Source organism: Anguilla anguilla, chromosome 13 (genome assembly GCF_013347855.1).
Source record: "Anguilla anguilla isolate fAngAng1 chromosome 13, fAngAng1.pri, whole genome shotgun sequence".
Lineage (NCBI taxonomy): Eukaryota > Metazoa > Chordata > Actinopteri > Anguilliformes > Anguillidae > Anguilla > Anguilla anguilla.
In genome coordinates this window covers 27,669,926-27,697,425 of record NC_049213.1, presented here as the reverse complement: position 1 = coordinate 27,697,425, position 27,500 = coordinate 27,669,926, and the positions used below count along the sequence as shown (strand labels likewise).

The 27,500-nt window shown below is 43.5% G+C and overlaps 1 protein-coding gene across 8 annotated transcripts in view; it reads left to right on the top strand.

Moving 5' to 3' along the window:
• foxp1b (forkhead box P1b) overlaps window positions 1-27,500 on the top strand; it is a 175,958-nt gene that overhangs the window by 88,247 nt on the left and 60,211 nt on the right. For all 8 annotated transcript variants that reach the window (XM_035389422.1, XM_035389416.1, XM_035389418.1 and 5 more), the window contains one exon: window positions 2,117-2,285. In XM_035389422.1, the coding sequence (XP_035245313.1) occupies window positions 2,130-2,285 (156 nt within the window). In that variant the 5' untranslated portion in view covers window positions 2,117-2,129. The remainder of the gene's footprint in view (window positions 1-2,116; window positions 2,286-27,500) is intronic.

Below are 27,500 nucleotides of genomic sequence, written 5' to 3'. Positions count from 1 at the left end.
GTAATTTAGGATTTTTATCAGAAAAAGATGTTTTTTTGGAAAAAAGGCAGGGTGAAAAATGTCAATGCATGATTTATTAGATTTCTTTCTTTCTTTCTTTTCCTCTGAAAGTGTGTGTTTCTAATTGGCATCTCAGAAGGGGAGAGACGGGGGTGACTGTAGTTGTATTTTTGGCTGGCTGTCGCCCATCCCGCAGTGTTCCTCTTGCTCACTCCTTGTTTGGAAAATCCCATTATGAAGAGCAGCACTGCCAGACTGGAGGGGTGAGTCAGGTCAACATCTGTCTGGAAAGCTAGGGCCACTCTGGAGCCCAAACTGCAGCCTGTGACTCGGAGAGAGGAGTCTCCTCTGCAGAACAGGAAGTGAAGGCGACCACTCTGTGACAGGGTGCTAGCTGAGTCACAGATACTACTCCTGCCAGGACTACACAAATCCTTTAATAGAGGGAAACTATAGGCACTAAGTGCAGCTTTATTATTATTATTATTATTATTATTATTATTATTAACAATACTATATTTGTTCAAATTATCTTTATGAAATTATTGTATTTTAATTATCTGAGCTACATAACAAAATGAAATAATAGTGGTCACGATTATATAGTAATGACAATAATAACTACAGTAATGACAACTCATACTGTAATTACTAATCAATGTATTTGTTTTCATGACCTCCTCTTTAAATGTTTGGCATGAGCTGTACAGCATAGCACCTAGTCTGTAATGTGGTTAAATGAAAGAGGATATCCCTTCATCCACGGCTATGTTTTTGCCCTTTGTTGTCCTGAGCTGAAAGTGGCAATCTAGGCCTGCTATGCCAAGCCCACATTAAGACTTATCTGCCCCCCTATTACCATACCTCCTAAGTCCATGAAATGCAATGTTATAAATCTGCATTTAGTTCAATTTTCACCTCCCTTCATGATTAGGTCCAGTGTTTTAAGGGCATTTATTCTGCTTCATATAAATAATTAATCAGCCAAGTTAATTTACTTCTGCCTGACTTGGTCAGCTTCATTAACTGGCCTGGAATAGGGAGACTAAACGACGCACCAGCGAGACTCCTGACGAACACAATAGATGTAAATCTCCTCCCTGACTTCGGGAACCGAGCCTCAGACTGCTATCGGTGTCACTCATACATCCCTGGAGAAATTCTGGAGGGGCGGTCTCACACACAAACACACGCACACACACACACACACACACATGCGCACACACACACACTCACACAGAAGTGTATTTGCGCACACAAAGGCATACAAATGCATGCGCATCCACAAATACGTACATACACGCTTGTGTTAAACAGAACAATAAACGGTTTAGGGGAACCCCGAATCTGAGACATTGTTTATTTTCACGTTCCAGTTTCCATTGTCCACTATTGTAGCACTAGCACATGCCTTTTATAAAAGTACACATTGTGTTGGCTACCTCGGAGAGGTTTCTGTACTTGTTTTAGATTCATTATTGAGTGAGTTTGATGAGGCCGTTCTCCTGGAGTGAAATGTTTTTTGCTGGTTTTGAAATGAATGTTTCTGGTGGTGATCCATAAATGTCCCACTCTTTGGCCCTGCTCCTCATTATAAACTCATTCTGGCGTGGTTCTCATGGGATCGCGCTGGTAAATACATCTGTTTCAGTCCGATGTGTTTTGTTTGTGCTGGAAAGTGTTTTGTGCTTCCCAGTGCTCTTCGCCATTGGCTTAACCGAGGCCTGGTGTCTTCCGTCACATTTTTTCGCCCTACTGCAGAAAGAGGCAGCGCAAACAACCTATATTGGCTCATGCTGAACACTGCTCCTTCCAATGCTTGAAATGGTCATGTCACCTGCAGAATACCTCTGACGGAAAAAACAAAACAAACAGAAAAAAGCATTTCATTACATGGTGGAAAATGATACCGCGGGCATATTTGTGCTTCGCCGAAATTGGCGGAACAAACAAACTCAAAGTGGGTGCGATCGGGTAGGAAAACCCATAATCTAAGACAAATTACGTGGAAGGAAATGACACGTGTTTACTGGCCCAGGCGCACGAGTTTAAAGCAATCGCATCACCATGTTTTGAGCGAGTGTCTCAAGAGCTGCTTCTTCACTTTTCGTTTCAGGCGTCGTTAAGTCATGATGCAAGAATCTGGGACAGAGACGACGAGTAACGGTTCAGTCTGTCAGAACGGAGGGAGCACGGAGAGCGGCGGGAGGGACGGGAGGCCCAAGAGCGAGACCCCGTCGATAGACATCACCGCGGCTGACCTTGCCCATCTCCAGCAGCACCAGGTAACTCCACGCTCTTTCTCCTCCTCCTCCTCCTCTTCCGACACCTTTCAGTGTCACGCGCCCCTGTCGGCCATCTTCCAGGCCCAGCCAAATGCCCCCGTAAATATTTAATTATGCCCAGGGTTCACAGTCATAAACACATTACCGCTATTTATGGATGCTGAGGGGGATTTAATGATTAAAGAGTGGTAAGAGCCTGTCCTGTGATTATGTATTTGGTTGTGGATGTGTTTATTGTAGCATGCATCGCACGATTGTTAAATATTCATTTAAGTTGCTCCAGCACATTTTAAATGTCTAGGTGCTGTGCGATTCTCAGACAGTTGCGGTGGTGTGTCATCCAATGAGATGCCGGCGCCTTTTGCCGGCCCCCTTCAAAACACGCCTAGCACTCTGGCTAATGCCCACTGCCTTCCGTGTCTGGCCAATGAAGCGTGGCGAATTACGGCAACCTTATTATTAGTGAAGCCCAAAACATTTTCACTATCGGCCACTTGAAGAAAACAGACAGCCTCTTTCTGTGGGTGTCACTGTTATGTGTACCGAATGACAGCGTGTTTAAGGAAATGGTGCTGAAAAGATCACAGTGTCTCATGTTATCTCAGCCTCCCGATATGATAGTGCTTGTTGTCAGGAGAGTTTTGGTCGCAATTCTCACGCGCTTATTTACCGTTTGCGGTCCCTGCTTCTGTGTGGGGACCAACCCTCTCCATAAGCTCTAAATTCTTACTTTCAGTGAAACTGAAGAATTGGGAGCAACACATTTTGCCATTTTGCTACTCTGTTAATATCAGTTCAGTAATAAGGTCCAATGAAATGGTGCTCACACACACTCATTCAGATAGCTGACTGAAGTACTGGTCTGACTGTAGAGCCCAATGCTTCCTTTGTTTTCCCTCTGATAAACGAACATCGGACAGAAAAGCAAAATGTAACGAATACTTTCGGTATGTGCTCGCTTGGTTCTGATTCCGCATTCAGTGTTTTAAAGCACTTTTTGTTTGGTTTCTAATTGCCGTTTAATGACATTTGAAAGGATGTTTACATTTCACTCTGCATGTTTCTGTGTAGGGTAGATGTATTTGTTTTTTAAAAAAAACACAACCTTGTACTGGAAAATCATATTTCCACTAGTAACGTGATCGGCTCTACTTCCAAACTTAGCTAAAAAAAAAAAAAAAAAAAAAAAAACTAAAACGTTCGGAATTTCCGCCAACAAACAGTAACAGTAGCATTAAAACAAACACGAGAGCGCTTCTGCAGCTGTCTGCATTGCGGTTCGGATGCCAGCTCTTCTGCTCAAGGCCAGGCCACTCCCATCAGCAGGTAGCCCCGCCCAGGGAAAGTGGCACGGCGCGCACGCTCGCCCAGAGAAATCCACCCCTCCGATCGCCGCGATGCCAGCGGCAGTCGTCCGCCGGGTCCTCGCTCGTTTCGAGCGTGTCGTCAGCAGGAGGAGCAGCCATACTGAATTCATTACCGCAGTAGTCACACAAAACCGTGGATAAAATTTCAATAACTGCGGGCCACAGTTGAGTAAACAGTTGCACTGAAACTTAATTCCTGTTGACTTTTCCTTCATTCTTTGCCAGGGGCACATTCTGATTCGCTGTGCAAAGACAACAGGGGTTAGAGCTTTGATGAATGTGAGACAGAGGAGAGGGAGCACAGACAGACGTGCCACAGATGCACACTTGACACCACAGGATTTTTCCCCGCCTGGAATGGAGCCGCCTGTTTAAAAAAAAAAAAGAAAAAAGAAAAACGAGTGAGAAAAAAGGAATGAAAAAGAAATGTTTTATCATCCTACCGAGATGTCAGTGTCTCTTGTATATTCAGTCACTCCTCAATCAAAGAATGTGTGTTTCTTTGTCCTGTGAGAGTCTTAATGACAAATGATTTTTAAAAAAAGAGGTTTTTATAATGAATCTCTGTTTATGAATGTTGGTTTCCCTTGGCAATTTCAGAATTTTTTTTATTATCATTTAAATTTGCATAAGATTAATTTGTTGGGCACAACCTTGATCAAAAGAAAAGGAGGCTGAATATGTGTGTGTGTGTGTGTGTGTGTGCGTGTGCGTGTGTGTGCGAGTGTAGTTTTTTGTGCTGCTTGGTAAGGATGGTAAAAATATTTTTATGTTATATATTCCTGCCATATTCCTTGCTAGAGAGCTTACCAGAAGAGGCAAGTTTCCTTGAAATGCTTTTGTTCTTATTTTCTTAAGTGAATAATTTCCTTGAGGCTAACTCTGGATTTTCTATCATGCGTCATAAACCATGTTAATTGTCCCATGGGGTTTAAGGTTTTTGCTCATTAATTTGATAACTTTTACTTTGCTCCTTATTTAGTGAAACAGTGTTAATACCGAGTCTCACAATGAAAGACCATCACCCATTATGAAACATTGACGTCCCCTGTCCAACACTGAGACCCACAGTGTGAGTGACTGTATTAGGGGAGCAGGAGTGTGTCTGTGTGTGTGTCTGTGTGTGTGTGTGTGTGTGTGTGTGTGTGTGTGTGCTTGTGCAACAATGTGCACTTGCGTGTATGTGTGTGCAGGCACAGGGGGTAAATCAGCTGTGTGACATAGCATCCAATTGCACAGACTGATCTTAATATAACAGGCAGGGCTCCCTAGGAATCTTCATTCAGCTCATTAACTTGCTTGTTCCTGCTGGAAGCCGCTGTTGTTTTGGTGTCCTTTGTGTTTCTAAGATCGAAAAATTCACAAAAGATTTAAAATTCATATAATGAAGAATGGTTAAATTATTACCCCATTCCTAGTCCACGCATTACTTAGTATTTGATCTGACTTAAATCACAAATATATGAAAGTCCCCTGAGTCTGTAAAAACAACAAACCTGCCGGTGGCACATCATCTGTTCTTATTAGAGAAAGTAACTGTGAAAGACAGCACCCATTAATAAAGATGGGGATAAAATAATTGTAATCTGTTTGATCATCTTGATTCTGACAGGGGAATTCATCTTCCGGAGTGGTAAGATTTGGAGGAAGTAGACCATAAGCTCAATTTAAACATCTCTATTAGTAAATCAAATACTGAGTTCTAATACATTTGCTAAGTATTTCTCTTACACTGGTGTGCTCCGGACCTGCAGCATTCAGCAGGTTTCTGCGCTTTGTGAATTGCACTGGATGCCCGTATGACAACACTGACAGAAAGCGTGGACAAAAGCCTCTGATAAATGTCTAAGATGCACCTTTTCCAGACGCACATACTTTAATGTCATTTGGAAGTAAAGACCAGCGCTTATAGCGAGTGTTTGTGAAGGCGGAGCACTGGGGGCTCTGGGAGCTGCGATGGGCTCGTAGCAGTTTATCTGATTAGCACTTTGACGTTCTTGTCACTGCTCTTAAGTCCTCCTGTGTGGACGCTGTCGGAGCGCTCGTCTGCACGAAGGGGTTTTTTTTTTTTTTTTTTTTTTTTTTTTTTGGGTCGGGGATGCTTTGCAGCAGCGCCGTGCGGAGGCCGCCGCCGTCTGCGGCTCGTGTGTAACCTGCGTCGGTGTGCGCGCGTGACGTGGAGAAACACGTCTGATGTGTGCACCGTTCTCCGGCTGGAATTCCCCCCCCCCGCCGCCGCCGATCGCTCTCTCTCGTCTCCGCGCACGAGCACTGGAACGGCCCGTTCTCACCGCAGCCCCGAGCCGAAATCAGATCGCCACCGCCGACAACGACGACGGTTTCGCGCGATTCGCCCTCGACAGACGAGGGGACGTCACTGCCCGTCGCAGCCTGATAAACAGCGCGTGCGGCCGGAGACGACTTCCGACGCTGCGGCTGTTCACACATCACGGTCTCGTGCGTCACCGAGTCGCGATGGTAGATCCTGTTTAAAGGCTGAGGCCTGTTTGCAGAGCTTCGATCTTCTGCGAGGACAAGATGTGCCTTTTAAGAACACACTTTTTTCTCAGCTTTTCTTGCACTGTTCTTTGAAAAAGAAGTTGTGGTTGGTAGCGTGTAGTTTTAATGAGGAACTGAAGATTTGAGATAAGGAAAGAGAAAAAAGAAAGGTGCATTTCTGCAATAGCTGGAGCTTTCTTGTTCTTTTTTTCATTTTGTTGTGTTTTTTAGTGATTTTGCAAGAGGGAAATACATTTTCTAACTATTTGTTATGACAATCACAAAGAACTTTTATTTCTGAGAATGGCTCAAACACACTTTATTCACTTTAGGTATAATTTTTGAAGATTTATAGACTATTAAGTCAGTTTCTTTTTAATCTCTTGTGAGTTTAAGCAAGCCATCACTGACTCACTGTTAAGAACCAATTCCTTTGCAAGGAATTGAGCTCAGATTACATTATTGCCCAGTATTAAATATTAACGCTCTTCAATAAGTGTTCTTTTAATCAAATTTAAATGCTTTCAAAAAAAGATAAACTGTGATTTTTTTTCCCTCATGAAGACACCAAAAATATTGTAAATGCAACAAGACAACAACACCAGTCATGTATAATTGGTTTTATTTGACGTATGACAGTGAGCTCTTGGGATAAACGTCGGTCCCAGCTTCTTTGTCAGAGTGAGGTTTTAACACTTTGTTACAAATCGCGAGATAAGACAAACCAATTATGAGGCTGTTCTTTCTCCTCTAGAATGGAGAGTGCCATCAGGATTGTTACATGTCAGCAAATGAGAGAGCTGACTGATTCTGCTGCAGAAATGTGCGGACAAAAATACTATTCATTTGCTTTGTCCTTACCATGAGCAGCATTGAAATCTTGTACTGGAAAATCATATTTTTGAGTATTTATTGCATTTGCATTTAACATACAGTATTATCAATTAATAAAGAATAATATCCATTGTCCTATATTAATTATAATTTAAACAAAGTGGCTTGCTAAAGGGTACATTGACAATTGCAACTGAACACCTGTTTAGTGTATTTGGTGTTTTATGTAGACACCATGTACACTACACACTCCTGTGTCTTACAGAGCGTGCTCTACCGAGAACAGAAGACCGCGCTGTCACCATCATACACTCCTGTCATTAGTTAACCAGGATCATCAGAGGACTAATGTGCCATTCGCACACCTTTTGCAGTTTCTGAAGCACATTGGCACCAGTGGGCAAACCTGTCCCCGTTAACAGCAGTGCCAAAGCCTCACGTCCCCGCGGTACGACTGCCTGCCCTCAGCGCCCAGCCAATCAGGGAGGGTCAGTGACGGCTGCAGGTCAGAGTTCAGCTCGAATCAGCCATCTCTGCGGCCACATAATATCTCCTTGTAAAACGGGACTCACTGCATTGAGCAGGAATTCTACCGGGGGAGTCAGAACTGATGTCATCATATGAATCTGTTAGTTGCACAAAAAGGCTGATCTCAATTATTCAACAGTCTTTATTTATTTATATATGTATGAATGTATTTCATTTATTATTATTTTCACATTTACTTACCAGATGCCTTCATCATGGGCGACGCACCTAATGTATTTTTATTTGTTATTAATTTATACATGTGGAGACTTCCTGACATGATTCAGGTAAAGTAGTTTGCTCATGGGTATTAAAGCATTTCCCCAATGGGGAAGCAACCCTGAAATTGTCAAGTTGTCAAGGCCAGCTCCTTAAGAATTGTGCCGCACTAGCACCCCAACAATGTCTGCACCACATAACGCATTAATACAGAAAAGAGAGTTTTCCTCTGTGGAGGTCTGTGTACAGAAGCTGGGGAGCATTAGCCCTCTCAATAGGTTTCCTTCCTGTGACAACGCAATGACACATGACCTCCCCGCCGACGCTTTTAAAGGGGACATGGCCGAAGCGCGCACGCCGTTGTCTGCTCCTCGCCGGTGGAGATTGTCTCTCCTCCATCTCTGGCATGTGCAGGTATCTGCTTGTAAACGGCTAATATTGTCAGATCGGTGTGAAGACGATGGGAGCCCTGGCTTATTGAAAATCGGGGGGAAAGATAAGATCAGTGTTATGACGCCGCATATTGCCCTAAATTGCTTTATTGGTAAAATGATAGTGCTCTTCCAATTTAAATAATTTTATGGAATCCCTCACAGAACAGATTAATTATGTTATCACACAACTTGCAACATCTGTCTTTATACTAGAACAGATGACAGTTTTATTACAGGGCGAATATCTTTGGTGGTTCTGGCAATTGATGTGTGGTCTGATTAATAATCATGCAGATGGATATGAAAATTGAACAGTGATGTGCTTGTATGTAAAAAAGGGAAAGAAATAATTAAAAAAGGGCTGCTTGCCACTTACCACAGTGCTACACGAAACTATCCTTGATTTTTATTTTTTCCTCTCTCTCTTCAGGTGATGTCGCCTTCATTTGAGCTATATTGCTTTTGGAGCGCGTGACTTGCTGTTGGTTTTCAGTATTTAGACTAACAACAAATCATTATTCCTATGTAATTTTGGTGTTGTTGTTGACGTTGTTGCTGAATTTCTGTATATTGTAGTTCGTATTTGGAGGGACTTTGCTACTTTGCTGCTTGCTGGCACACATCGGTTTGTGATTGCGTGGCAGATATGAGAAATGCAGGTTCTGAAATGTTGGTCCCGGCTCTTTTTCTGGGGTCCGCCATTCTCCGTAGACTCCCTTACCAGGTTGTGTGGCACGCTGATGAGAACCCCTGGTTATTTGGGAGTGCCCGCAGAGTTTAAAATAGCCAGCACTCGGCAGGGCAACATCCTGTGCAGCGGCCCCTCCTTCCCCTTGCTCATGTGGGTAAAGGATCCGAGGAGTTGTTTGACAATGAGGTAACCAGAACCTCTCCTCACTCTCCATGTCCGCACAGGACCCAAGGGCTCAGCTGGAAGATAAGACATTTGGTACTGTATCTTAACTCTGGCAGATGAAAAGAAACAGTGGTGATAATGGATTTCAGGTCAAACGGCCACCGCCCAAGAATGGGTCCGGGGGAAACTGGTGGGGCTCACATTGTTTGCATCCCGTATGTACCCGGATGATGTCAGAGACCATTTGTTTGCCCCAGATCCAGGGGGATACGGGACTAGGGGAATACTGTACATCTCTTATGTAAATGAATGGCCGCGATGCTGGTATCATTAGGCACTGTGAAGTGTCATCGGTATTGTTCATCGCCCTGGTGGCCTTTGATGGGCATCTCTGAGCACTGGGGTTTTACGAGGGGAACTCTGAACTTTCAGCAGGTGTGTGGAGCAGCTGGCCGTAAGAGGCAGGCTAGGGAAGGCGTCTGTGTTGTTTCAGTTTTATATGGCTTACTGAGGGCCTGCGTAGTTGGGACAATTTTGTCTAATGCATCCGTGATGTTTTACTTAAAGAGATACGCACAGATACACACACACACACACACACACAAACGTGTACATGTGCACGCACGCTCACACACAAACATACACATGCGCACACACACACAAACGTGTACATGCGCACCCAAACACAAACACAAAAATGCACGTGCGCGCGCACACACACACACACACACACACACACATGCATGCATGCACTAACACACACACACACACACACACACAGACTGCTAGTTGGTTGTAGATAAGTAACCATTCCCATGTTATTAGCATGACCAGGGTTTCCCACTCCATTTCTCACACTATCCATTGTCCAAATGAAGTTTAAATAAAATCCCTCATTCATGCTTTTGGATGGGAATGTTTGGAGATAGTTAAGTAATAATGCTGCTTTAAGAGATGCTGCTCTTTTAAGATTGGCCAATTTGACCTAATTTATTAGGGATAAAGTTAAAGATGCACAGTTTCTCTTGGGAAAATGCGGAGGCACAGGGCTTATACATTTTTAATGAGAGCTCTACTTTAAAAACTTTATAGAATTAATATGTATCAGGAAAGTATTTTCTACACAGAAAACTTCTGGGTAATTAATATTCATAGGCTGTGCTTGTTAACACCCCCAATGCAAGTGCAATGTAGATCCAATTAACATAGAATTGGCCCCAAGGAATTTGGCAGATAAGGGTTAAACGAGCTATTGAAATTGAAACTGGGACTTTCTCCCATTAAAACACTTATTTGTTTCAATAAAGCCCTAATCCTTGTAGCTGCATGTGTCTCAGATTAAGGCATCCACTGGAATCTCCAGGGGCCGGGTTTGAAGGTAGCGATGCGGCGATAGCAGCCCAAAGAATGGGGCGCTGAGCGACAGAGGCGAGCGGCGCTAATGCAGAAGCGGTGTAGCGCAACCCGCCTTTTATTTCTTATTTATAATCTACGCGCGCGCGCGCGGCCGGCAGCAGACATCGGCGCTCATTCACAGCTTCGGCTTCGGAGCCGAGGGCGGGCCCGGATGACAGAGCGGGGAACGGCAGCCCGAAGGTACCGGCCGCGCGCGGCAAAACGGCTGTTTACCGCCAAGCGTTTGTTAGCGCGCTGTCTTCTGATATCGGTCCCCTGAGAAGCACGTGCGGAGCGCTCCTCTCGGCTTCCCGCTTTAAGGGTTTAAAACGGCACTAAATGAGTCAGCCGCGCGGCGACGTGATATAGCGATGCTGAATGGAGGCTGTGGATTTTTCTTTTCCCACCCCAGAACTGTAACGGTTTCACACAGGAAAGACAGAAGAGATACGACATTTGAACTTGAGCATAACCATTACTCCGCCGGCACTGTCTGTATACGCGCTTTTGTAAACTTAATGTACCCCTGGAACTGCAGTCACCTTTTTATTTTTACAAATGGCCCTCCCAAGTTAGAAATTTGGCACTTTTCTGCATTTTCTAATACTTTAGCTTTCACACAATCCCCATGCAGTAATGGGGACGCCTCATCTGACTTACCATATGCTAAATTGTAATGTTATGAAATTATTTTGCATATTATAGCTGTAAATGTCACAAAAAATAATAATTGAAAGCTGTCTTTTTCATTGTTTGCCAAGTTACGTACAGTCCTTCTGCCATCAACTGGCACTGGAGCAGGCAAAAGGCCCACAAGTTTTTGAACTTAACTAGCTATTCTGCTAAATGTTTGAAATGAAGATGTCCAGTTTTTTTAAATGACTGAGGTTTGAAAGTTTGATTTATAGATGGTGTGCAACATTAAAAAAATAATAATTTAATGCTTTAATGGCACCCATAAGGTGAAGAGCACATGCATGATATCTAGCTGTTTTTCTATGTAAGTGCCTGAATGTAAAGAAGCGGGGAAGAAAACATGCAAATGTTTTGAGGCAAATCTTAATTTGACTAACTGCGTGTGTGTGCATGTGTGTGTAGGTGTGCAGGAGTGAGTGTGTGTGCAGCTGCGACTGTGTGTGGGTGTGCGTGCGTGCGTGCGTGTGTGCACGTGCGTGCATGTCCACATATATATCTTTTTTGTACGTGTTTGTAATTCTTCAACTTCAGCTGGTTGCCACCGTGTTTTCTACAGACCACGCTGGGTCATTTTAAGTGTCATTTCCATTCAATAAATGGCATCGATGATTGATAATGACTTCATTATTTCCGTGCGTGATATGTTGCCTCTATTTCAGAGAAGGATGGCAAAAGGAGCAGCCCGAACACCTGAGTGGTTGTATACCATTCTGCCAGTGATAGGCCTTGCTTATGATGTGATGTGTTTCATCATAAATAAAACTGATGGCGTCTCTGCTTCCCGTGAGTGACGGGCTCCATAAATACCGGTCGGGAGCGCCAGCGAGGGACACCCACGTGGGTTTTCCGGGGCACGTTGTTTTCTTTTCCCCCTTTTAAATATATATTATTTAAATGGACAAGAAAAGAATGTGTTTCACACTGTTTAAAAAGGCAAAGAACGGCCTCCCGCTCCCTCCATCATAAGAAAGCGTTTCGGTGTCCTTGCTGTGCGACTCGCCCCCGTGTTGTTATTTGGCTGTTTACAGTCTCTGACATGATGTAATGGGATGGCTGTGAAAGCACTAGCCAGCAAATGGTACAGAAAATAAGACAGGCCTTTATGCCTCTCCCCCCCCACACACCCCCGCCTCCTCCCAAACTGGGAATATGTTCTGCGTTTTACCAAAGGAACATGAGCCTTGAATATAAGTAACTGGTTTTTGCATTAGGTGCTCCCTGGAGGTAGGGGGGAAATATCGCGGCCCCCGCGTGAAATGCGAATGTGAAATCTAGCAGAAAGAAATATTTATGACCATTTTCTGCTTGATTAGAGTTGGATGACATGCGTTAGGAGACAGAGGCTGGACAAAGAGAGCGATGCTCCTGGGCAAATGTTAAAAGAGTTGTTTAGACGAGGCCCGGGACGGAGCAGCCCAGTCCTTCACCGGCAGGCAGAAACGGGGGGAGAAGCGCGTGAGGGAAGGTCGGGGAGGAACCGCTGGTGACCGAGGTGCGTAGCGTGCCGAGCCCCACGGTGGTGCACAGCCCCAGCAGGGCAGGGCATCACCTCCAGCATCAAGGCAGGTAATCTGGACCCTTAATAGTTTCCTACAGAGTGCAGCCCAGAGGTTGTTCAACATTTGCATTAGCATAAGTACCTGTGTAAAACGTGAAATTTTTTTTTTTTTTTTTTTTTTTTTTTTTTTTTTTTTTTTTTAACTCGGTAATTACAGCACACCGCAGTTTAGTTTTTCTTTCCGTGTGGGTTTTTTTTTTTTTTTTTTTTTTTTTCGAAAAACAGCGCTTGTAAATTGAAACAGCTCAATGAAGAGCGGGGTCAGAGAGCGTGCATTAGTCATCGCAGAAAAATGCGTGTGGTGCAGCGGGGGAGATGGACATTTACATATAGACAGGTGTGCATGTGTGTGCATGTGCATGCGAGTGTGTGCAGTCCAAACACAGCCCTCCCTCCCCCACTTTCTTTTGTATGCGAGAGCCGTCCTTGTTGCGCACACTCAAAGATCATTGCAGCCTGTCTCCTGCACAGGTGTGTTATGTGAATACCATATTTGCACTTATGTGTATAGATAATTTTTATTTTAAGACTCCTAGACAAATCATTGCGGCAGACTTATTAAACCTGTACCCATCATAAATTACGCTACACGTAAATATTTTCCTGATCTCACTTTTTTTTCCTTGGTGCATGTGTCTGTCTTTCCTTCAGCTCAGAGTTATACACTATCAAATTACCTTAGTCCAGCACAGGCATCAGGCCAAGGAAAAAGCTACAGCTTTTACGCTACAGCTTTCAGACTGGGCAATTTCCTATTTTCTACAGAAGTGCAAAATTGAGAGTATGATTAATTTTTCAATTTCTCTCTGCGGATATCTAATAATTGTGCCCATAGATAGCCAAGGGCCCTTATTAAACATTAAAATGCAAAAAGAAAGTTAGAATCAGAAAGATGGTATTTTGGATTGAATTATGTAAAATATCTGTAGGGCAACAGAAAAAGAAGCAAACTATTCAAGGTTTATTCTTCAAATGTTTTTACCCCACCAAGGGTGCACTTAATTAAGCAGGTCTTATCTGCACAGTTGACAATGTATTTATTTTTCTTTATCACGAAATGCAGATCCCGTAACCTTTTGAAACCTGTGCGCAATTTTTGATATTTAAAACCAATTGTGCTAACAATTATTTTGCTAATTGCTATGGAATTTTTGCAGACAGAAATGATTTAATTGTGTGTTTCTAATGTAGGTATACATTTGTCTGTCTGTCTGCATGTGTATTCATATATACTTAATGTTTATGTGTGTATGTGACTGTGTGTGTCTGTATTTTAAAATAGTTTATGGACAATACGTATCTACGGCTACATCACGTTGAGCAGTGGCAGTGTGTAATTTTCATCGTGAGGACCTTGTAGAGGGCGACGTGGGGACCGGCAGGCTGGTTTGCTCTGTCATGACGAAGTCGTCGCGTGCCTTTAAGAAACAGATTGGGTGAGGAGGCTGCACCTGGAGTGATCCCCCTCTCTGCACTGCTTTTATCACTTTGCTCTCTCCCACATAATATCATCTTCATCTGAGATTGCCGCGGCGCTGGGGGAACCGCATTTGTTGATCAAATTTGGCTGGATAACACCGCGCGATCTCCTGCCCCGGAGTGAGGAGATGTGCCTGGAATGCTAGGCCACGCGGCCCCTCGCGCGGTGATTGATTGATTCTGCCTGTCACAGGACAAGATAACTGCATCAGTAAATACTCTGTACTCGTCAGCCCTTCCCTGCGCAATCGGAGGCGAGGGCACGGCGGGGCTACGACGCACCGCTGCATGTTGGGAATTGTCAAAAAGGGGGCTGGCGAGCACGGTGTCGGGCTGCGCGCTCGTCCCGCGCCGTTTGTTTAGCCGCCCCCTCGCGTCGGCTCGGGCCGGGGCTGGGACACGCGCAGCGCTGCGCACAGAACCCTCCTGCATGCGCTGACTGCGCTCAGACTGCGCTTAGACTGCCCTCAGACTGCGCTCAGACTGCTCCTGTGCTTTTTAGCTTTCTCATCAGACAGCTTTAATTCTCTGCAATTTGTCGTGAGGGTTTTTTTTTTTTTCTTTGGACCTTGTGTAGTACAGACCCAATAATTCTGCAGTTACCTGGCCCGTAACCACACCTGTTCTTCTGTGTGCGTTCTGACAGTCCAATCTGAATGTCAATTAGGGTAGTCACAGACTCCTGGATCGAGGGATTAGTTTATCCTCTCTTCCTCTTGGTTGGGGGCCAGAGGTGCACAAGGCCAAAGGAAGCGATAAATGACTTCTTTATCTTCTTACAAAAATCACTGCAGATACGAACCTCTGCGCTTATTTAGGGTTGATCTGGGGAGGAAAAAAAGAGACAGGGATCCCATCTCACTGGAAACAGGAAAGAGGAAATGGGGAAAGCTTTTAATCATGAGAGTGGCGGTATTTTTAATGTGAAAGTGTCAAAGACGCGCGTGGGTCCGGAGCGGCCGGCGGTCTGTGGAGTGTTGTGTTAAATTGAAAAAGGTGCCAGTGGGAATTGGGGGGAACCTGTTCCGCCAGGCAGGATGGGAGATTATCCCGCTCCCCTCTCCTCTCCTCTCCTCTTCCCCGTGCCGATCAATCTCCGGGTCGTTCTCCCGCCCCTCCCCTGCCGCAGCCGGCCCTTCCCCGCGCGGTCGTGTTGCGATGGCGCTGGGGATGCACGGGGGTAGAGACCCGCCTAATAACCAGCCCTGCACCCCCGGGGCGGCGGGAATCTGCCACTCTCAACCCGTGATGTCACCGAAACGCAACTCCGATGTGGTTATGGCACATTTCTCAAAAGGGAGGAGGTGAGTTGTTTAGGTGTGTATGTTTTCTCCTAAATTATTTCTTAATAACGAACGCTGCACCTTTCTCTCAGCCTCTCGGCCCAGGAGGCTAACGTGTGATCAGGCTCCGCTGGCGTGCCTTAACGCATCCCGGCCCTTTAAGAGGCCAAACAGGAACGGTTCCAGGCAGGTGTTGGGTGGGCAGCCCCAGCTTTAGCCACACTGCTGACTCCATCAGGACTGAAACTTTTTTTTTTTTTTTTGGCTTGCTTCGTAAGGGGTTTAGGCCAGGTTACACTGTGAAGCGTACTGCAATAAAGTCTTTGTGAAATGCACTCCATAAATAATTTTGATTTGATTTGATTCGAACTTTATGGGGAAGAAGAAGTATGGTTCAGTTTATGCGCAGCAGCCTGTTTGTTGTCTATTTTAACCACCTGAGCCTCAGCCAAAACAAGGGCTTTGCTCCATATTTCAAACAGATGTTGCAGAGGGAAGAAAAGCCTTCAAAAAGCCTGAAATCGAAATAATTATCTTTATGGCCGTATGTTTATAATGTGTTTATGTGATATTTCTCATTAGGCCTTACTAAACTAGCTTTATGTGTTAAATGCGGTGCAACCACAGCATCTATTATGTAAGCAGTGAGGAAGCCAGTTTCAGTACTTAGCATTTTCTGTTGTGGGTAAAGTAGTGGTATTCAGAAACACTCTCCAATATTACACGTGGATAGTAAGTGTTTATTTTAAGTTCAATTTACAAAGAAAGAGAAGTGGAGAGTGACTTTTGTCTTCAACCTTTTGTCTTGAAACAGCACTGGTGCCCAAAGGCAAGGGTGCTTTGGTTTTCCATAGTCTTGAGCTGGAGTTTTGGTGGACTGGACTCCAAACGCGTCTTGACCTTTTTTTTTTTTTTTTTTTTTTTTTTTTTTTTTTTTTAAACCCCGCTCTGGTTTGAAAATCTCCTGGAGGTGGTCCACATCTCCCAGGTGCAGACACCTCACCCCCAGCCTGCCTGCGTCCCAGCGAATCAAGCGCGAGGGGTGAGCCGTCTGCCATGAATCATTAAAGGCAGCGGGAACGTCCGGGCGTGTCTCTGATAGGAGCCGGGTTAATAAGTTATTGAAGAGAACTGTAGCCATGGGGCAGCGCTGTCTCGACTTGTTCTCGCGCCAGAGCGGAATCAGTGTGAGTTGTGTTTTGTTATTGTTACTGGAACTGACAGAGATGCTTTGAAATGGTAGGGAAGTGATGTGATCAAACAGTGGAAGATTTAGTCTTTGCAACTACAGGCATATTGATGTGCTTTATAGATTAAAAGAATTTTGGGCTAATCTTAAGCTGGAAGCTTTGGAAAGGCTTTTTAAAATCTTAGAGTTAATATCATGGGATGCTATATAGCTTAAATTTTGAGCCATTTGGTCCTGACTTGCCTCTAGTTCTACGTTCTGTTTTTTTTAAGTGATGAAGCTAGTGGAAAAATACAATATGGTGCATGTAGTGCATTGTATATAAACAAACATAAATAAATTCCAGAATATCTATATATTTGAGAGGGTATGCGGTCAAGAAATTGGGTATCTATGTGGTTAAAATCTTGTATCCTTGAGCAAGGCGGTGGTAATTATTTGGAATAACCATTTAATGACCTATTTGTTTTACATAAACACTCTCTCTCTCTCTATATATATATATATATATATATATAATTTGCACACACACGTACACATGCATATACACATACACACACATACAGTGCTATGCAGTGGTGTGCAGCAAAAATGATATGCATGAAAAATCTGTGAGAAGTAAAACATTTCCTGCATTCCCATCACAAAAGTCAATGTCAGAAGTACGCGACACAGCACTTAGATAAATCAGAGACTTTTTGTGCTGTGGATTGATGAAAATTGAACTCTTTGGCCACAACCACCAAAAATACATTTGGGGAAAAACAGGGAAAGCATATGAAGAAAATAAGGCCTTGCCGATTGGTAAGCATGGGTGTTCATCTATTATGCTTTGGGGTTGTGTGGTAGCCAGTGGCACAGGAAACATTGTGCGGGTGGAAGGAAGAATGGATTCAACTAAATATCCACAATTCTTAAAAGCTAATGTCCCAGAGTCAGTGAAGAAATTTAAGCTGAAAAGAGGTTGGATGTTGCAACAAGACAATGATACAAAACCTACCTTAAAATCAACCATGAACTACTTAAAGGAAAATTATGGTTGTGCGTACGTGCGTGTGTGCAAGCTGTGTAAGTCATCCTGGTTATGACTGCCTGCTAGAAAAATTTATAATACTACTAATAAAGATAATTAATTTATGTAATGGAATGTTTAAAAGTTGCCCACTTTAGTGAGTCTCTTTGGATGGATCGGACAGCCGGGTCCCAAATGTATCTGTAAGAAAAAAGGGGGAAACAGGTAATTATGCTAATCCAGTACAATGTTGAACTCAAGACCTCTAATTATAATTGATTTCATGATGGGAAACCATATATCTACCAATTCTTTTTCAGTTTTTTATTTTTTTGTATTAATTTTGTTTAAGGTAATGAATTGCTTTTCATTTAAAAGGATGCCTTTCAGATGTTTTAATAGAATATTAATTAAATGGAAAGCTTAAAGATTTTCAGCTTTGTACTGCTGAAAGTCAAGATAGTCATGTCTGTTGCTTTTATGACCAGCACAATTACATTTCCCAACACTTATTTTTCTGAAAAAATGTATCTGGACATAAAACAGAAATTTCACTTCCCATAGAATGATGAGGCCGTAGTTGCACGTTGTCATTGGTCGTCATTGTCATTTTTTCATCTGCTTTATTTTTGTGGCATGGTAGAGACTAAATCACTTTCTTGTGAAAAGTCTTCTTAAATAACTCATGCAAGGACATGTGTTTTATTTATTTATTTATTTATTTGTTTTACTTATTTTAGCCATTTTTCAGAATTCTGGATCATATTGGTAGTTCTGTCCCATTACTGCACTTCCTCCATAAATTTGGGATAGTGCAGGTTATCAAACAGCTGTGATGTCATTCCACTCTGAAGTCCAGCTGAGGTGTGCAGTCGTTGCAGCAGTGCTGTACGTCTCTCCTGGCAAAAGCAGACTTCAGGCTACTCTACCTGTGATGAGATGGGTACAACCCTGCACACTGGAACCCAGTTAGCCCTCTGCAATGATTCAGTGCGTTGCTGATGGCCACAGTCAGCACTGGTATGGCCAGTAAATATGTGAGCTACTACTGTTCTACCACTGTTGATCGTTTACATCGCAAAATTACTCGACGTAAGATGCAATTTGTCCTTCGCGTTTTAATTTAGCATTTTACTAATATACACAGAAGTGCTCTTTATCTATTTTTAGATAAAGAAAATGGGCTGCCACATCCCTTGTAAGGATTGAAAGTCTTTGTCATTTGGTTTGCGCTGTGTGTGTCTCCATACCACGTTTGCCCCAGTCGTGCCACCAGTCGGTTTCCTTTGGCGGTCTGTCACACGTAGAGAGCGGCTCGGGGCCCTCCCAGGTACAGCCGTTGAGAGAGCCCAGGCTGAGGGGGGGAAATGCGACCGGGCACAGGCGCGCGCGCTCGGAAGAGAGCTCCGGCGCACGGCGGCGCACCCTTTAATCACTTTCCCCCGCAGTCAGCGGTGGACCCCGCGCGCTCTGTGTGAGCGCAAACCGTTGTGCGTGTGTCTACCGTGGAAAAAACGTCCTTCCTGTTTCTCATTTTTATACCTAATCAGCAAAAAGACAAAAATGTGTACGCCGCCTCCTATTAAAGAGGTGATTATTGGTAATAAATACTTTTTTTATATATACTTATTACAGAGGCAGTATTCTCGCGCGGTTAATGAGAGTAATTTGACTTGCTTGAGAGATTACAGTTCCCAAGAATTAATGCGGCAATCCCATTCGGAGATTTAAAGAGATCTAAGATTCTTCACAGGTCGTGTGCTGCTAGATGCACCCCTCTCACATAGCAGCTAATGGAGTTGAACAGCAGTCTGTCATGTCCTGTCCCCCCGCTCTATAGCCCACATGCCCTTGGTTCCTGCAGAGCTTGTTGTTTAGGGCACTTTCATCTGCATTGGGCTTTAGGCATTCTACAGCAGTGGGGAAAATGCCTCTGAAAACACTGGAAACCTTTATTTCTGTTGATGTTTTTTATGTTTAAACGAGCTGTGAAGGGGGCAGTGTGTGTTTATTTTTAAATGTAAAAAATAGAAATATATTAGTTGGTCCAATATGGTGTCTTTAAATTTTTTATTTATTTCTTATGGACGTCTGCCAGGTGCAAGAAGCTGCATTCCCCCCACTCCTCACTGTACCTTTATTATATCAACAGCGCAGGGTTGCAGATTTTAAAAATCATTCACGATTTCTTGCATTACGCATACGTTTTTTTTTTTTTTCAATTTAGAAACAGAACTGACTAACCTTGAAATGCTGAAATCAAAAATACATATCATATGTAATTTCATTTCTCCTTGAAAATATAAAATATAAATATAAAATTATATTCTCTAAAATGACAATGCAAGGATGCTTACACGACAAAAATACATTTAATATTTTTAGTGCATGTTTTGGTGAGCCCTTTAAGCTTTGCATATAACTTAATTTGTGATCTTCCTCTGCTGTTAGACGTTTATTGAAGCTTGCAGCCCAGAAGGTGTTGGTGCAAAATGCTGAAGGTGGCTCTTGCAGACTAAAGATGTCCGATTTCATTGGCACGCTCTGCTCTGAATGCTAATTATTGTTGAATGTTTGTTTGAAGCTGCTTACACGTAAGGCTTTTTTCCCCATAACTTGTTAGTATTGTGACTTTTTTTTCCGTGAGGAGTTGAGAGAAAGCCTCACCAAGCGTGAATGTGTTTGTGATGTACAGTCAACACCTGCAATCCATTTCTTCATCGCGTAGAATTCTGGCCAACCTGCACTCATTTTACTCTGTATCTCATTACTGTCCATGCATTGAAGCATTTCAGTCTGACCTGATTGTAGATATGTCAAGGCCCCAGTTTATGACAAAAACAGTCGGGTTCATTTGTTTTGTTTTTTTGTTTTATATTTTTATTTTTTGTTCCCCCAAGTGCCGAGGGATCACATTACCGCACTTGGAATAACTTTCAACACAGGAACTGTGGGTTCCCTTGGAGACGGTCTTACACTGCAACCTAATCCGGAGGCATTGCGAATTAGGTCTTCTGTGATTTGTCCAAATATTCTCTCTCGAAACGCATGCTAATGACGCCCAGATTCCTCCACAGGCACCTCATACCCCTGTTTGCTCTTTCAAAGCCAAGACCAAAAAAAAAAAAAATCAAAACCCTTTGATTAGCAGACAGCCTGATGTCTGATGCTGTGGTGTGTGCCATTATGATGAAGCAACAATATTTGCATTCAAGTTTAATTTGTTTTCGGTCTGGATGTGCGCGCTGTGAGCACAGACGAAGCACTGATGTAATACCAGCTGGATCCTGCCCATCTCCTCATCTCCATCAGGGCAGTGTGCGTAAAATGAACCGCGTGTAGAAGGGCAGGGAGAAGCACATATGGCGTGTGCGTGGTGATGTCAGAGCAGGGACCGGCTTACAGCCAGCGTTCTACCCCCTGAATTTAAAGCAACGCTGGAACTTCCTCTCAACAGTTCCACTGCTGAAAGTCCTTAAACTAACTTTCAAAAGCACCTTTGGCACCATAGCTCATTGCCCCACGTTTCCTGTACAAAATCATTTGCTGCCGTTAGGGCCAGGCCACCCAAGCCCCACCATGTTGCTCGGTCAATCTGCAGTCAGAGTCAGTAGATGCCGTCACGTAGATAGATCACAGGCTTCACATGGTTTCAGTGCAAAGTTAAGCGGTCCTAAACACCCAGAATAAACCCGAATGTATTCAGAGGCTCTTACTCGCGTACGTGACGCTCTGAAACCGTTACCGTTCATAACCGACGTTTTCCTTCTTCCGCGGACGTCGTACGATAATGGCGTATAAACAGTGACAACGGCGGCGGAATGTGATGTAAGCTAGATTGTGTTCGAAACAGCCCTGTTCGGATCGCTCAATTCGCGCCGCTTTTAAGAGCCCGCGGTTGTAGCGTTTCCGTCGCCGCTACCTGATGCAACTTCTCTGGCAGAAACGCAATAACACAGAACAGATTTTCAGGGGGCCGTAAAAACCCGCCGCGGCTGGCACGGCCGTCCCATCTCCTGCGTTTTATCGACTCTGTGAAAATTACAGAAGAATGCAATGGTGGGCATCCCTGGGCCAGTGTTGGAGGAGGAGGGGAGGGGTCGCTTGCATTGTTCCTGGCCATTTCTTTTCTTCAATTTTGTGTGTGTGTGTGTGCGCGTGTGTCATAATGAAACCGAAGCACTGACTTATCCCCAGCTGATTTCCCTCTGTGTGACCTCACTTTAGCGGCTGTGTTCACGGGCAGTATCCAGGCAGAATGCCGGGCTGGGGACAGAGCGGCACAGGCGCTTGTTGATAGACTTCTCAGTGAAGTGGATTAAATCAGCATCAGGCGAGTGGAGCTGATTACAAGAATATGAAAATGCAGTATCTTAATGGTACATATTTTCACGAGGCAGCCCAGTTGCCTTTCATTCTGCGGCTAATATGTCTATTCTTATGAGTCATTTACTTCTTTAATTACCTTTAGCAGCAGATGCACAATGGTGTATTAATGTGAATGATTTTTACTGCCACTTTATCATACAATGGCTCCGAAGTTGAAAGGCGTAATTGACGTGGAAGAGCGACTCACGAGGGAAACAATATTTAGTTGACAGCTTCCCTTGTACTGTGGGATGGTGTTTATGAGTTTACACCGCACTAAAGCCGTAATAAACACAATTTTCATTCAATAACCCAGGAATGGCGGGGCCGAAAAATCCCTTTGTGCTGGAGAGATTTGTTCATTTATCGAATCATGATATGGAGTTGCTTTCTATGATCATTTTGTGTGTTTGTGTGTGAGTGTGACAGAGAAGGTAAGACAGAAAGAGAGAGAGGAAGGGTGAAAGATACTAGTAACTAGTAACTAGATATTGAAGTAACTAGTACTACATAGCCTTAGTTAATCGCCAAGGTAATTATTGCATGTCGATTTGTTAGTGCTGCTGTGCTTTTGTGTCCGTGTATGCGAAACAGAAAATAAGAAAATGTAGACAACAGCCTCAGTTAAACACATGGCTGTGTGTGTGTGTGTGTGTGTGTGTGTGTGTGTGTGTGTGTTGTGTGCAAGAGAGAGACAGAGAGAAAGACAGCGAGAGAGAATATGCACAGGAGAGAAAGAGAGAGACTGTAGAGACAACTGAGCAGGCACAGTTAAACCCTGTGTGTGTGGATGCTTGCATGTGCGTGAATGTGAATGCGAGGTTGTGTGTGCGTGTGTTTGCAGAGCAGACCCCTTCTTGGAATGGAGGCTCTTTTGCCATCTGTTGTTAAGCTGCCGGTAAGCAAGGCCAGGGAATCCAAACAAACGGGCTGCGCGTTGCAAACGGAAGCTGTCAGGCCCCACATAGCTGCGCTGACCCCCAGGGCTGAGGGTCAGGCGGCAGTACCAGGCTCCGAGCGGGGCCTGCCTGCTGGGGCTGTGTTTACTCTTCCCTCTGCGCCCGCCACCCCCCCCCCCCCACCCCCACCCCCCACCCCCCCAACTCCCCCCTGCTCTCCATCATCAGTCTCGCTCCAGCAACTCCACTTCCATCCCCACTCATCTTTAATAACTTCTCTTTGCTCAGTTTTTTTCTTTTTTTTATAAAAACATTTGTCAAGGCACAATATTACCTGTTATTGGGGGAACAAACAAAATGAGATTTTTATTGAAGTCAGCTTGCATCTTATATAATTGCATGCTGAGTTTTATATTGTTTAAACATGGCAATTTGAAATGTTTAGTGTTGTCATAAATATTAATAGATTTGCTGAAAAGTGCTGCTAAGGAAAGGGATATAATGGTTTGAAGTGGGTATAAAACACTGATTTATTTATGTATTCTACATGAATTAGTTTGGAAATCTAAACATCAGTTAGAGAGTGTTTTTCAGAGCGCTTGTAATGCGCAAGGTTTGATCATGGGTGCCTGCTTTCCATGTGGAGAGCCTTTTTGGAAATGGCATTAATTATATACTTAATACTGGAAATTTACCTTCCTATTTTGCATTGCAGATAAATGGGCATAATACAAAGAAGGAAAAAAAAATGCAATTAATATAAATAGACGTGATCCTCTCTGCTTATCCGCTCACGCACATTGAAGAATTTTCCAAAAAATTATATGCATTTCAATTAAAATGACTCTTATTGTGAGTGAATTCCATTACTATATATTCTGTCTCTAACCATCCCCCACCTCCTCCCAATCTCCCGCTACTCCTATAGTGAACAATGAGGGACGTTGCCTGGCTCAGATTTGACACAATCGGGTCCAGTGAAAGCACCTTGCAGGGCCTTACAAAAGGAATTCATAAATTTCAAGCTAAGTGAGACAGATCTGTTCAAAGTGCACATTAAATAAAATAGAAATCAAATATATAAAAAGAAAAGAAAAAAAATCAGAGCGATGAGTCTGTTTACCGGATGACCAAGGCGCGGTGGCCATCTTGTTTAAAGACCAAACGTTCGTGAGGTGGAATGGCTGGTGTAAATGTCAGGTGAGTTAAGATGTGTGCTCACTCAGAGTCCACCAGATAACCTTGACATTTAGGACACTGCCATTCAGCCTTTCGAAGGGGGGGGCGGGGGGATGGGTGGGTGGGTAAACCGCCATTTGTGCAGCCCAGGACTACATTAAGAGCTAACCTATTAGTGGTGTTTTTGCTGGCTGTCTGAGAGCTCCGGTCTCCTGTCTATTAAACCCCAGCCACTGTGTAAACATCCCCGTGTTGGTCCTGATCCGCGCGATGGCCACAGAGATCCGGTTACACCTGCGCGCACATCTTCAAGCAATTAGAGCAATTTGTTTGAAACCATTTCACATTCAAGGTCTTCTCTGCCATTGGAGAGGAGGACATCAGCGAATGGGTGGGGGTTGGGGGATAAAGAGGCTCGCATATGATGGACTTGGACAAACAAGCAGCCCCTCATCTCTGCTGGTCCTATTCCCTGTGGAAAAAATGAGAATGGAACCTTCTCATTTCTAACAAACACAGTTCATATTTTATTTTTTGGCCTGCTGTTTTTCTCCCCCTGTCATTTGCACTGAAATGTTTCTGCCCTCCGATCTCGCCGTAATATTCATGAAGACTTTTTAATAGTTCATTCTGAACATTTTCGGTTCCACAAATCAGAGAAAATTGTGTGTTCTTTTGTGCAGCACCGGTAGACTCTTGTAAAACCCTGTATCTGTTCACATTCACAGTGGTTACTAGTGTTTAATGTATGGGATGATAGTTTAGAACAAGTAGAAGGGATTCAATGTACAGTAATGCTAAGATGAACCTTGGTGCTTGTAGTCTCTAGAGATTGTTTCAGGAGCATAAAATCTGTGAAGTAAAAGCAAGTGTTGGATATGAAGACATTCCATATATCGCCATTCCCTTGCGACTTCTGTAAAGAGCTTTTATTTTTATTTCCCTCCAAAGATTTTATTCACTAATATGGTGCGAACCTATAAGATAAGGGGATGGTTCTTGGTTGATTCAAGCCCATTAATGCAGGAGAAGCGTGAACTTTGACCATATTAAAAAAAGAAAATAAAGAGAGAGCATTGTATTTGACAAGAATACCAAATGGCAAGTCTTTGTAGCTGATAAGACAGGCCTTGTCAGGTCCTAGAGGGTGTTTTGAATCAGAAATACCTGAAGGCTTCATTACGACTGTGTGAGGAGATTCTTCTTCCTTACCCAGCTCTTATTAATTAAAGGCTGTAACACAAACAGACTGAGCGTGGAATTCTAATGACGTATTTTCAGATAGAAAATGTCTTACTTGCACTCTGATTCATTTATGAATCCAGAAATCAGTCTGTAAAATGCCAGGCTGTGCTGCTGGCTTTTTTTCTATATGTAGAATGAAGGCCAATTGGTGTTTGTTTCTAGCAGCATAGCACAGCAAAATGCTTTCGTGATATTAAAAAACGATGTGTGTTTTCTTTCAGGATAATTCCATCAGTATGTATTTATACAGATTGGCATCGGTCTTGCCTGTAGCAAGGCGTACTTCTGTTCCTTTGTAACCCAGTCATCTGTTACTATTATCTGTCTTTGAGCTGTTTTTGTATCTGATCAGTTCCACCTAATATGTCTCTTGATTTGCGCTATTGTAGTGCTCAGACGACACGCTGTTCTCCTCATTTTCCGAGGCTTTAGATGCTAGGGCCTGTCATCCGCTGGCAGTTTATCGCCGGCGTCTGGATCTGCTTTTAGACTTGTGTGTCTATCAAGCTCTGGTACCTTTGAATGCCAGATCAAAAGAGGATGAATTCCAGGGAAAGACGAGAGAAAAAAGGGGCCCTGCGTGAAGAAAAGAGTGTGAGCTGAGTAAACATCACAGTGACAGATCACAATGGGTTATTTTAGCACGGTATTAGCACTCTGTGAGACAGGCAGCCACAGACGCCTTGTTAAACAACAAATCATTCTGCTGCCTCCAGCTACCCTCACCTCGGAAACAGTTGCCATTCTTGTGGCGCTTTAACTTTGTTTAAAAAAAAAAAATCCTTTTAATATGCGATGATGATAAAGGGATTGAATCAGTGGACATCAACCCACATGCACTTGTTTTAACATTCTTTTGAGGGCAACGGATGGAAACTTAATGCAGTGAACAAGGGAACAGGCCAAACACACTTAAATATATATGTATATATATATATATATATATTTTTTTTTTTTTTTTTTTTTTTTTTAATTTTTAATTTTAGTTATATACTGTATGTACAGTAAGATGCCTATACCAGCTTCACCTCATCGTTATAGGCTGGCTGGCAAACTTAAATGTAGTAAACACTGTAGCGCTATAGTATTCCATTGTTTAAATGTGGTTTCTGGACCTTTTTTGTATAATGGTTACAGTGAACGTTTTGCTGCTTTGTAGCCAGCCGAAGGCTGGGTCTTTCATTGTGCTGTTGGTGTCCAGGGTTATACTGAGAGGTCATTGTGCCGGAGAGGAGGCCTCGCTGCCGTTGCTTACAAAAAAGGGCAAAGTTCCAATTCCTGTGCTATCTCATTCCTGAGTGACTGTGAAACACATGCCACTTCCTGTTGACTCAGATCATCCACCTCTGCTTCATTACACTAACCAGAACACACTCATTGCAGGCTCACATCATAAAAGCAGTAGACAGTGGAAAAGTTAATACTCCCTGGAATGTGTTTGTTGTTGTTCTTTTATTTCATCAAATCATTTCAAGTACCCCTTCACTAGGCTGTGCCTCAAGATAAACTTACCTCATCATCTCATCCAAAGAAAAGGGCAGTTTCTAGCACCTTGGAACGCCTTCCAAGCCCAAAGTATTAATTAACGTTCATCAAAATGTGTTTTTCTCTGTGTAAATTTGCGAATGACCTGTGACCATGCACTTCACTGTCAGTAACGTACTTATGAGTACAGAATTATTATAAGGTCATACAAATGACAGTTTCAGAGAACTGTAGCCACATCGGTGCATTTTTTCTATGTGCAATATGGCCGTCATGTGATGCTATTAAGCCGGTTCTGACTCATGTATAAGAATCATATTATATCGGTATGTGATGAGTGTATCTTCTCATGTCATGACACTGAAAGGTAAGCAGGTCCCACTCATGGACGGTGGGCCGTTTCCTGCAGATTACCGTAAGTGTGAAATGTCAGTGACTCGGTGCAATTCAGCGCTATAAATAGTCAGTACTTTTTGTTGCGTGTGCAGCGCCGCTACGTTTGATTGCTCATTTGTGTGGGAGCGAAACTCACGTCGTCCCGTAGGAAGAAGGCGCATTATACGGCATTTGCGGAGGGGGTGTGTTTGGGGCTCTCCCTTCTTTTAACTCATCAGAGATGTACGGCACTGATACCTGGGTGTGCACATCCTTTCCGTTTCGTTGGAACTCAGTTCGAAATCACATTTTGCG